Source organism: Gekko japonicus, unplaced genomic scaffold (genome assembly GCF_001447785.1).
Source record: "Gekko japonicus isolate JY-2015 unplaced genomic scaffold, Gekko_japonicus_V1.1 scaffold1855, whole genome shotgun sequence".
NCBI lineage: Eukaryota > Metazoa > Chordata > Lepidosauria > Squamata > Gekkonidae > Gekko > Gekko japonicus.
In genome coordinates this window covers 207157-219558 of record NW_015176508.1, presented here as the reverse complement: position 1 = coordinate 219558, position 12402 = coordinate 207157, and the positions used below count along the sequence as shown (strand labels likewise).

General features: G+C 49.6%; 1 protein-coding gene across 1 annotated transcript in view; it reads left to right on the top strand.

Moving 5' to 3' along the window:
* Nucleotides 1-4702: 4702 nt before the first annotated feature.
* Nucleotides 4703-12402, top strand: part of SLC6A19 (solute carrier family 6 (neutral amino acid transporter), member 19) — a 31526-nt gene continuing 23826 nt past the window's right edge. Inside the window, exons 1-2 of the mRNA XM_015427342.1 lie at nt 4703-4904; nt 8931-9071. Coding sequence (XP_015282828.1) covers nt 4703-4904; nt 8931-9071 — 343 coding nt within the window. The remainder of the gene's footprint in view (nt 4905-8930; nt 9072-12402) is intronic.

The window sequence follows — 12402 nt, the reverse complement described above, 5'->3', positions numbered from 1 at the left end:
GAGCTGCTCTCCCCCGCCAAAAGCCCCCCGCCCCTGCCAAAAGCTCACCCCGCGCAGTTCTTGAAAAAGATAGACCGGGGGGTGGGGTGGGAGCACACAAAGCACTTTGCACGGCACTCGCCCTGTCAGGGTCCTGATCGGAGTCAGGAGGGGGGGGGGGTGGGCCGAAATTGGAACCGGGGGCTCTCAGAGCCCACAGCTCCTGCTCTTTAGCACTCCATGCAGATATCCCTCTCAGGTCCCCAATTAAAAACCCATCTTGGGGAGTCCTGGGCCAAAGAGGTGGGAGGGGCCTGGCGGCGCTCCTTGCCCCGCCCTCGGCAGCGACGTGGAGGAGGAGAAACGGTGGTGGTGGCTGCCAGCAAGCGAGTGAGCGAACTCTCAGGCGCTTCTCGCACAGCTGCTTTCCTCCCTGGCAGGATCCGTGGGGAAGATGGCGGTTGCACCTGCCCTGCCTGCATGGGGGTCCCTGGCGAGATCCAGCTGGCTGCTCCTTCTCTCCCAACCGTCTGCCTGAGCAGCTGTTTCCGACCTTCCCCCTCCCGCCCAGGGGAAAGAGAAGAGGCAGCCCCTGCTTGCCTGGTGTGGCCCGCCCCCAGCATGGCTTTCTGGGTGCCCGCTCCACAGCGCACCCCTTCTCTGCCCTGTGTTCAGTGCTGAAAGAGGTGCCCAAGCGGGGCTGCTGGGAGGGATGTCCCGGGCGGCTGCGAGGGCTCCTGAACGGGGGGGCGCCAGATATCAGTGGGTGCATGGGGGGGGCAGAAGGAGTCCTCACCTAGCAATCAAAAATACCTGGGGCCAGCCCTGGGTGGAAGAGCTCTGTTTTACAGGCCTCGCAGAACTGTAGAAGGTCCCGCAGGGCACTGATCTCCTCCAGGAGCTCATTCCAGCAGTATGGAGCCACCACTGAGAAGGCCCTAGCCCTGGTTATCGCCAGCCTGGCATCTTTGGGGCCTAGGAAGACCAGCTGGTTTTGGGGCCCTGAAAGCAGTGCTCAAGTGCCATTTGAAGGGGTTCTACCCAAGAGGGTTCCTTATTCTTCCCTCAGGCTCCAGGGCTGGGCTTAAAGCCCAAATTACATCTGTGTGACAGGATGGGACAGAGTCTTTTAAAGACAAAGACGAAAACCACATTACTTGGGGTGGCTGCATCAGAGAAGGGAACAAAATTTTGCAAAGAAAATTTACCTCTGAGGGAGGGAAGTGTAAGGGGCCGCCGTACCCATATACCAACATGAAAGAGATCCCAACTAGAACCCAGTGCTGAAGAAGTTATCTTTGTAGGCTATTCTCCAAAGAGCAAGGGATACAAAATTCTAGACCCAAACACTAACCTAATTACTAGAAGCAGAGTGGTGTACTTTGATGAGCGACCAATGAACAACTGCAACAGATGTCTACTCAGAGGGCGATGGCAACAGCAACCAGCTCCTGGTGTCTCGCCCACAGCCAATGGATGCAGTCACTACACAGACGCCACCAGATGCTCAACCAGAAGAGGAGGCAAAGGTGGAGATTCCTGAACCAGCAGATGAGCCAGAGAAGCCAGAGACCGCTGAGGAGGCAGACGAGACCCTGGACCTCAGATGCTCATCCTGGGCCAACGAGAGAGTTCCAGCTGAGAAACTAACCTACCTCGCAAGGATGTCACTGCCACATGAACCAGCATCATGGGCTGAATTACAGTACATACCTGAATCAGAAGCAAGCAAGTGGAGAAAAGCAGCCCAAGAAGACATGAATGCACTGCATAGGAACACCCCGTGGCTCTCACTGAAATACCGAAAGACCAGGATGCCACTGGGTGTAAGTGGGTCTTTTAAGGCTAAGCAGGGTTAAGCAGTGGTGATGTTGAGAGATACAAAACCGGACCAGTGGCAAAGGGATTCTCTCAGATTTATGGATCAGTTTATGACCAAACGTTTGCGCCAGTTGTAAAATATTCCACAATTAGGATGCTCCTAAGCATCGCGGCTTCCAGAAACATGCAGACACTCTCCTTTTTACTTGGCGAAATAGAAGGAGAATTATACATGAAAGAGCCGCCAGGATTTACAGATGGAATGAATACACGTCTGGTCTGTGGACTTCAAAAGGGGCTTTATGGATTTAAACAAGCTGCAAAAGCCTGGCTGAGGTGCTCCCCAGTCGGGGCTTCAGACAAGGCAAACCTGACCCCTGCCTTTGCAGCAGACACAGAGATGAAAGGTGGACATTTAGACTGACCTAAGTTGATGGTCTGATTATTTGCCATGAAAACCAAAATGACTCTGCTGAGATTATATCCCAACTAAACTAGGAAGTAGAAGTCAAACACCCAGGCAATGCTAACTTTTACTTGGGGATTCAGATTGAACAGGAACCAGACGGAAGTTATCTTCTTAGTCAAAAGCAGAAGATACTGAAACTATTGCAAAGCCTGGGCCTGGAAGGTGTTAATCCGATGCCCATACTAATGGCATCAGGCTTCTACAAAGAAAAGGTACCCGATGAACCACTGCCAGACAACAATAACTACAGAGCTGCCACAGACAAGCTTCTGTATGTAGCAATGACAACAAGACCTGACATGGTGACAGCTGTGGGTTTATGATCTAGAAGGGTTAGCACACACACCACAAAGGATTGAACAGCAGTTGAAAGGGTGTGTTAGAGCAGTTAGAGGGTAGTGCACACTTTAAACTGAGATTGCCGGCAGCTAATAATCCCACACTGTTGGGATACACTGATGCAGACTGGGCTGGAGAAAAATCAGACCTAAGATCCACTAGGTTATGCATTTTTGCATTGGTGTGGTGCTACAAATCGGGCAAGCTGTAAACAAGAACTCGTTGCCAACTCATCTACTGAAGAATTTGTATCCGCTTCCAAAGCATGCAGAGAATTAGAGTGGCTTATAACATTATAAGGACCTGAAGAGGACCTAAAGAGCCTCTTGCTCAGGGTAAAAGAGGAGAGCGCAGAAGTGGGCTTGAAGCTCAACATCAAAAAAACTAAGATCATGGCATCCGGCCACATCACTCCTTGGCAAATAGAAGGGGAAGTCGTGGAAGTAGTGACAGACTTCACGTTCCTGGGATCCCAGATCACCGCAGACTGTGACAGCAGCCATTAAATTAAAAGACGCCTGCTCCTTGGGAGGAAAGCGATGGCGAACCTAAACAGCATGATAAAAAGTAGAGACATCACCCTGCCCACAAAAGTCTGCATGGTCAAAGCAATGGTATTCCCAGTAGTCATGTATGGCTGCGAGAGTTGGACTATAAGGAAGGCCGAGCACCGAAGAATAGATTCTTTTGAACTATGGTGCTGGAGAAGACTCTTGAGAGTCCCTTGGACTGCAAGAAGAACAAATCAGTCAATCCTAAAAGAAATCAACCCTGACTGTTCCCTGGAAGGCCAGATGAATGAAGCTGAAGCTCAAAGACTTTGGCCACCCAACGAGAAGGGAGCACTCCCTGGAGAAGAAGACCCCGATGCTGGGAAAGATTGAAGGTCAAAGAAGACGGGGACGGCAAAGGATGAGATGGTTAGACAGTGTCATAGATGCAACGAACATGAAATTGAGCCAACTTCAGAGGACGGCGGAAGACCGGAAGGCCTGGCGGGAGCTGGTCCATGGGGTCGCGAAGAGTCGGACTTGACTGTGCGACTGAACAACAACAATAACATTACTGGAGAATTTTGGTATTAAGGAACCTTTGCCAGTTCATAACTGCTAGAGGATAACCAGAGTCTTATAGTTGTCTCTCTTTCAGAAAGGACACAGTGCCCTCATATTCTCACACGCATGATGCCGGACAACCTAGCCGTTTAGGATAGGGGAAGCGCTCTGCAGATTAGGCCTCTCTCTCTTCCTTTGACTGCAACCTGAATGTGAACCGGATTTACGTGAATAAATGTAAGTATACTTTTATGTAATATAGTATCATGCGTCTATGACTGGGCAAAACTCTGCTATATTAACTAAATACTTCTACTAAAAAGGTAACGGTAAAGGTTCCCTTGCTCGAAAGCCAGTCGAATCCGACTCTAGGGATGCGGTGCTCATCTCCGTTTCCAAGCCGAAGAGCCAGCGCTGTCCGATGATGTTTCCGTGGTCATGTGGCCAGCATGACTAGACACCAAGGCGCATGGAATGCTGTTACCTTCCCACTGAAGTGGTACCTATTTATCTACTTGCAATTTCTTGCTTTTGAACTGCTAGGCTGGCAGGAAAATACCCCAGTAGTTGATCACTAATATTAATGAAATTAAGAGCGGCCAATCGAGAGCAGAAACCCTATTCTGGGAGGGAGGGATTTCAGGAGCCTGCCTTTGAGCATTGCCTCTTCTCTGTCTCGTGCTGTTGTGGGCTAGCAGAGAGGCGTGGCAGGGACTATTTAAACAGCCTGTTGTAGATGTACGTTGCATCAAATTGCCCTGGGAATTGCCATAACTTCTGCTGATAATTTTGATACCAAGCAATTGCCTTGTTCTCTTGGAGCTTTGGCAGATAAGGCATTAATAAGTCTCGGAGCTGACGCTTTGCTGATTTGTTCTTCCTGCCCGGAGTCAGCACCATCAAGTTGAGTGTCAAAGGTTCTCTATAAAGAGCTGAAGACAACAATTAAGACTCCCCTTTCGTTGAGGCTCCCAGAACCAGCCGCCTGTGCTGAGCAAGAGTGTTTACCCCCCCACCCCCCAGAGGCAGACGGTTCGCCATGGTAAAGCTGCAACTGCCGAACCCCGGCCTGGAGCGGAGAATACCCTCCCATGAGGAACTGGAAAGCATTGAGGCCAAGGAGGCAGAGACGAGACCCCAGTGGGACAACAAGACACAGTACATGCTCACCTGCGTGGGCTTCTGCGTAGGCCTGGGCAATGTCTGGCGGTTCCCTTACCTCTGCCAGAGCCACGGAGGAGGTACGTCTTTGATTGCTCAAATGGTCGGATGGCACCAAAGTCCCCCCCACATCTGTATTGCGAACAACAACCTAAAAAGCAGACTGTAGTGAGGACCCTTGGGATCTGATTTATTTCGTTTTCCAGGAGACTGATCAATGTATGCAGGGATTGTGCTATAGAGCTATTGTCAATATGTTTATGTATGGCTTTGCAAATATAATCCTATGTAGTTCGGTGGGATTTATTCCCAAGTAAGTATGCATAGGCTTGAGGCAATACTTATGGAGATATGAATGTAGAGTTCTCCTTTTGGATATTCTCATAATACTTTCAAGCATGGCAGGCCAAAGGGATTCCGGTTCCCTTTTATATATTATGTCTAACAGATGAAAGGGAACAAGGTTTGAGTCCAGTGGCACCTGTAAGGCCAAGCTTTCATGTGCATGCACACTTCTTCAGATACATTGAAATAGACTTTGCCAACTATTACATTTAGGTAGAAAGAGGGTGGGGGGAATAGTTACCATGAAGGGCTAATTGGAGTCAAGAGGCATAAGTAACTGAGCGATAAGTATAGCTAAGATTGGATGAATGCCGTTGGTAAGACCTGTGAATAGCAGCAAGTTAGCATACAGATCATAAAAGAGTTAAACAGATGGGGGAACTGAGGGACTTAGCCTGTGTAGTAAGATAAGAACCCGATATCTCTGTTAAGCCCTAGGGGTTCCATTGTCCTGCGCATTGCAGTAACTTGTAATTCAGCAGTCTCCCATTGTTAATTGCAAGTATCTGAGAGGAAAAGTGTTGTTGTTTTAAAATAGGGTAAATTGAGAAACTATATACTCTGGTACAGCATTCTTACTATATAGGTCCCACTTAATTTCAGTTTAAATCCGTTAATTGGTATATGTTGTGTTTATTCACATTTCTGCTTAACCCATTTATTTTGATCAGCAAGAATGATTCGTACGCAGAACCTGGATTCTTCAGCCTCATTTTGCCATAACGTAACATAAACATGCAGAAAGCTGCAAAAATTATTTTTTTAAAAAAATCCAGTGTCCAGTGCTATGCATATGGCAATCCTTCCACCGGGTTTGTATGTGCATTCCCCAATGGGTAGTTGGTGCGGTCAACTCAGACAATGTGAGCCACCTGTTTGGAGATGCGGAACTGAATCCAGAATTTATTTATTTATTGTATAGACTTCATTTTATAGAGGGAAGGGGCCATACAGGCCATCTAGTCCCACCCCCTGCTCAATGCAGGCCCAGCCTGGACATCCCTGACAAGGGTTTGTCCGGCCGCTTCTTGAAGACTGCCAGGGAGAGGGAGCTCACAAGCTTTGATGGAGTAAATACTTTCTTGCTGCCAGGGCTCTTTTTGTAGAAAAAGCCCAGCAGGAACTCATTAGCATAATAGGCCACACCCAACAGCAGAAACTCATTAGCTTATTAGGCCACACCCCTGACAGCACAGCTCATTAGCACATTAGGCCGCACCCCCATGTTACCAGAAGGGAGGTCATCCAGCCACACCCACCTTTTGCTTCTTATTCTGTTTACCTTGTTTGTTGTCAAAACCCAGGGCCTTTTTTTGTAGCAGGAACTCCTTTGCATGTTAGGCCACACAGCCCTAATGTAGCCAATCCTGATGAGTTCCTGCCATTGGGTGTGGCCTATTATGCTAATGAGCTCCTGCTGGGCGTGGCCAACTCGGGAGCCAGCCGGAACTCCGTTCCTGTGCGTTCCTGCCCCCAAAAGAGCCCTGCTTGCTGCACACTTTGAAAGGGAGCCATCTCGCATGTCATGGGTGCTGTTGTGGAAGGAAGGAGGGGAGAGGTTTATGAATTTTTTTAAAAAAATGGAAGACCTCATGTTGTTAAAGTTTGACAGCTGCTGATTTGATGCAAGCCATAAATTTCAAGCTGCAATCTGGGGTATAGAGTTGCCAACTCCTGGTTGGGAAATTCCAGGAAATTTTGGGGGTGGTGTTTGGGGAAGGGAGGGAACCTCAGCAGGGTATAGTGACCTATAGAGCCCACCCTCCAGATCTGCCATTCTCTCCAGGGGAACTGATCTCTGTCATCTAGAGGTCAGTTGCAATTCCAGGAGATCTCTGGGCCCCACCTGGAGTCTGGCAGCCCAGGTCCCCAACATATCTGAGCCCGAGGGCAGTTTTCGAAGTCTGACCCAGGACGGCAGGGCAGCCAGAAAATGGCTTTGCAGGAGGCGGGACCAGCCACAAACTACCCAGGAGGGAGGTTGTACGGTTGTGTGGGGGAGGGTGGGCAAAGAATTGAATTTTAAAAAACCCAAATGTTTCTAGCAAGAACTCTTCCAAGTCTCAGTTAGAAGCTCTGCTTGACAGGAAGCCGTTTGAAATGAACACACCCCATATTTCCTCAAAAGAAAGTAGACCCACTCCCTCAAGTCTTTATACACAAAAAGGGTTTTATTATTGGACATACCTGTAAATCACGTGTGAATTTAAGACGGCCCTCTCTTTTTTTGATGGCCTACCAGGGGGGGGGGAGGTGCTAGTCTTGCATTTGAGTAAAAACGGCATTATTTTAAAACCTTTTCTTGCACACGCGCACACGGAGCTGACCTTCAGTCCTGCAGCTGCTGCCAAAGCGAGCTTTTTAAACATCTACCCAGCCAGTTGGATCGCCAGCATTCTGCCAGAAGCCCCGCAGGCCAAAAATCCCCTCTGGCCCGGCTCCCTTCCTAAAAACACTCCGTGCGTTGGTGCCACAGCCCCCACGGGCCGGCCTCTGGGCACCCCTGCGCTCTAAACGCTGGCTCCACATTCAGTGGCTGACGGGAATGTGGTGGTTTTAATTGCCTCAGTGCAGGGCTTTTATTTTGACCAGTTGCTTTGGCACTCTTTGCCGATGGGACAAAACAAACCCTCCTTCAGTGCAGAGTTTTTCAGAGGAGCCATGAGGGATGCCGTGCATTCTGAAGAAAGGAGAAAAGCAAGAAAATATGACTCCCCTTCCTTAATGGCTTAGAAAACAGTGGAATCCCTTCCGGCCCCTCTCCCTCATAATTTCCCCCTTCCCTGAGATAGTTTATTAAACTAGGTATAAAGGTGAGTGGGGTCCCCAACCGTGTTGAGCCTGCAGGCACTGCCACAGTTTTTGAGAACATGTAGTAGTCAGCGCCACAAACCGGTTGCCAGGGGAGCCAACCACAAAACAGCTTCCATGGGAGCAGTGGCCAGCCGCAAAGGGTTTGGGGTGTTCCAAGTCACATGGCATCCACATATGGCTGTGTACTAGTGAATTCACTCCCACAGGAGGTGGTGGCAGCTACAAGCATGGACGGCTTCAAAAGGGAATTAGATAAGCATATGGAGCAGAGGTCCATCAGTGGCTATTAGCCACAAGGTATAGATAGGGGCTCTGGGGAAAGTGATGCTCTGTCATCTTGGTGCTTGGGGGGGTCCCACAGTGGGATGGCTTCTAATGTCCTGGCCCCACTGCTGGACCTCCTGATGGCCCCTGGTATTTCTGGCCACTGTGTGACACAGAGTGTTGGACTGGATGGGCCTTTGGCCTGATCCAACACTGGCGTCTCTTATGTTCTTATGACTTGCTGCAGATATAAAGGCGATGCTTCCTGTGTTCTCCTGAAACAGTTCCTGGGCCAGTGAGGTGGAGGAAAGCCAGGATTAGCTCTTTGGTTTGGGGGAGAAGAACATGGGCACCAGAAAAACATGGGCACACACAATGTTACCTGTTGGCAACATTTTGAGGACCACTGGATTCTCCTGAGGGCATCCAAGCTGCATTAGCCAGATATGCAATGGTGAAACTGGGTAGGAGCAGGGATGCATGGGGATTATACCCAAAGTGTTGTAATAATTTGTGTAACTTTCTTCCTAATAAAGTAATTTTAAAAATAGACCCCCCTCAAAACAGAATTCACTAGAACGGCTTTCAGATCTTCTTTTCTGCTTTGCTGCCCACACTCACTGCCTCATCCCATTGTTCTGTTCAATAAAATATACTAATTTTGGATTTACACTCCATCACAGGAGCTTTTATGATCCCTTTCCTCATTTTGCTGGTCCTGGAAGGCATTCCGTTACTTCACCTCGAGTTTGCCATTGGTCAAAGGCTCCGAAAATGCAGTTTGGGAGTCTGGAGTTCTATCCATCCTTGCCTCAAGGGAGTAGGTAAGTTGGAAGACTTGACAGTTACTCAAGAGCTGTTATTCCATCCAGGAACATGTCTGTGTTACGGCTTTATAAATAGGAGTGGGACAGTGGGACCCTAAACTGAGTTATTGTCAGAACCCACAGCTAACAATGAAGTACACGCATTCAGGAACGGTTATACTTTTATTGCAAAGCTATAGATGCAGTAACACAGGCACTGTTAGGAATGGCGGCAACCAGTAGAGCCTAATAGGATATAGGGTATTTGTATGCACCCCCCCATGGCATGGGCCAATTAGGCACCCTCCCGTGCGCGGGATAAGTCAGGCAACCATTAGGTGGCTAAAGCTGAGAACCAGGAGTCTCTCACGGTACATAGGAGCCCTCCAGACCTCACAACCTCCTGCACATCTGTAGAGATAAGTGTTTCAGCAAAGGCAGAACAGCAGGGATAGGAATGCAATAACAATGAACAAGACACAGAATGAACTCCCCAACCCCCATGGCAGCATAGCTGACAGTTATACCCTTCTATGAAGGGAGTAACTCTGTTTAGTGTTGCCTTGTAGGTGAAGTAAAGTCTTCCCCAAAAACCTTGCACTCCCAACCAATACTAACAGCGGTAAAATGAATATCTGAAAGGTGGGTTCCACCAGTATTTGATGCTTAAGTATTTGAAGGAACATCCCAATACACTGAAAGTATTCCGTAGTGCACATTAGGAATATAAGAAGAGCCGGCCATGAGCTGGACAGCCCAGGAGACAAGCCTGACCCCGTCAGATCTCGGAAGCTAAGCAGGGCCGACCCTGTCAAGTACTTGGAAGGGTGACCTCCAATTACTACCAGGGCCGGGAGGCAGAAGCAGGCAATGTCAAAGCCACCTCTCTGAAACATCCTAGCCCCACTAGGGGACTTCCAGGCTCCCCAGATGTATATATAAAAGAGCCCTGCTGGATCAAAGCTGGTCCATCTGGTCAAATGTCCTGTGTCACACAGAGACCCCCAGTTGCCCTGGGTGTGCAACAAGCCAGACATAGAGGCCAAAGCAGGCATGAAAGGAAGGGAAGGGGGCAGAGAAACAGAAGAGCTCGGCCCCCTTCCAGCCTGTGCCCCATCCCGGGGGATGTTGGCAGTGGGGCTAGGATGGTTAACCCCCCTCTGACATTGGCGTTGGGTAACGCCAGGTCTGTAAACAATAAAACCATGGTCCTTTGGGACTTTCTGCTAGAGCAGAGCGTAGAGCTGGCGTGCGTGACCGAGACCTGGGTGCGGGAAAGGGAGACGGTGGCTCTCTCCCAACTCGCCCCTCCCGGGTTCTCGGTCCTTCACCAATCGCGGACTAGGCGGCGGGGGGAGGGAGTGGCTCTATTCATCCGGGAGGCTTATTAGAGCTGGCCACGAAGGGTTCTGAGGTGCCCTAAGGGAAATTATCAACAAGTCCCTCTCTGAGGGGCTGTTCCCGGGGGCACTCAAGGAAGCGATGGTCCACCCTCTCCTTAAAAAAAACATCTCTGGACCCGGCTGAATTGGCGAATTACTGGCTGGTCTCCAATTTGCCCTATTTGGGCTAATTAATTGAGAGGGCGGTGGCGACACAGTTACAGGGCATTGTGGATGACACCTCCATGTTAGATCCCTTCCAGTCCGTTTTTTGGCCGGGACATGGGACAGAGACGGCATTGGTCGCTCTGCCTGATGACCTCCAGAGGCATCTGGATCGGGTCGGTTCGGCAGTACTGTTGTTGTTGGACCGGTCGGCTACATTCGACACGGTCGACCATCAGTTGCCGCTCCACTGCCTCGCCGACGTGGGAATTCAGGGGCTTGCCTTGCAATGGCTTCCTTCTTTCCTCCAAGGTCAGGGACAAAGGGTGGCACTAGGGGAACAACAGTCCAGGAGGCACCCGCTGGAATGTGGAGCTTTCCCTGATGTTATTTAACGTCTACATGCGTCCCCTTGCCCAGATAGCCCGGAGGTACGGGCTGGGATGTCACCAGTACGCTGATGACACCCAGCTCTATCTGACGCTGGGTGACCAATCAGACTCCAGACCAGAACACTTGGACCGAGTGTTACAAGCCGTGGCTGGTTGGCTTAGGCTGAGTTGGCGGAAGTTAAATCCGGTGAAGACGGAGGTCCTGTGCATGGGTTGGGGTGGTACGGGAGTGGGGGCCCCACTCCCGACCTTTGGTGGGGCGCCATTGGTGCCAGTGCTGGAGGTTAGGAGTTTGGGAGTGCTCCTGGACTCCTCCTTAATAATGGAGGCCCAGGTAGCCGCCACTGCCAAGTCGGCCTTTTACCATCTGCAGATGATCAGGCAGTTGGTTCCCTTCCTCGACCGCAATGACCTGGCCACAGTGATCCATGCGACAGTCACCTCGAGACTAGATTACTGCAATGCTCTGTACGAGAGGCTGCCCTTGTTGCAAATTCAGAAGCCGCAGCTAGTGCAGAATGCCGCGGCCAGGCTGCTGATGGGCTTACCTAGATGGGAGCATATCTGGCCTGTGCTGAAGGCTCTGCACCGGCTGCCAATAGCATACCGAATCCGCTTCAAGGTGCTGGTGCTTACCTTTAAAGCCCTATATGGCCAGGGTCCGACATGCCTTTCCCCATATAGATGGTGATATTTCTGCTCGAATTAAGAGGTCGCATTACTGGCCATTTCAAATGTACTAGGTGTTCAGTCTGTGCGCAATCTTCGGAGACTCGGACTTTAGATTTCCCTGATGTCAATTACAGAAGAAATATTTCTTTTTTCTCTAATTGTTCTACTGAGAGAGTTATATACCTCTTACAATGTCCCTGTGGACTCAATTACATTGGGATGTCCACATGTTCACTGAGAACACGGATTACGGAACATAGGTCATGTATCAAACAGGGGTACATGAATGCGCCTTTGGTCCAACATTTTTCAGAAAAAGGCATAAAAATGAGGATTTTAAATTTGTCGTATTGAAAATAATAAGTCAGAAAAAATACAATAGGATAGATATACATAAGTGCCTTTTACAGCGGGAAGCATTCTGGATATACAGACTTAAAACATGTTATCCACAGGGGCTTAATCTTTCCTTAGAGCCAGTTTGGTGTAGTGGTTAAGTGTGCAGACTCTAATCTGGGAGAACTGGGTTTGATTCCCCACTCCTCCACTCGCAGCTGCTGGATGACCTTGGGCAAGCCATAGTTCTGATAAGAGCTGTTCTTGAAAATAGAGCAGTTTCTGTCAGAGCTCTCTCAGCCCCACCTACCTCACAGGGTGTCTGTTGTGGGGAGGGGAAGGGAAAGGAGTTTGTAAGCCGCTCTGAGACTCCTTTGGGTAGTGAAGGGCCGGGTATAAATC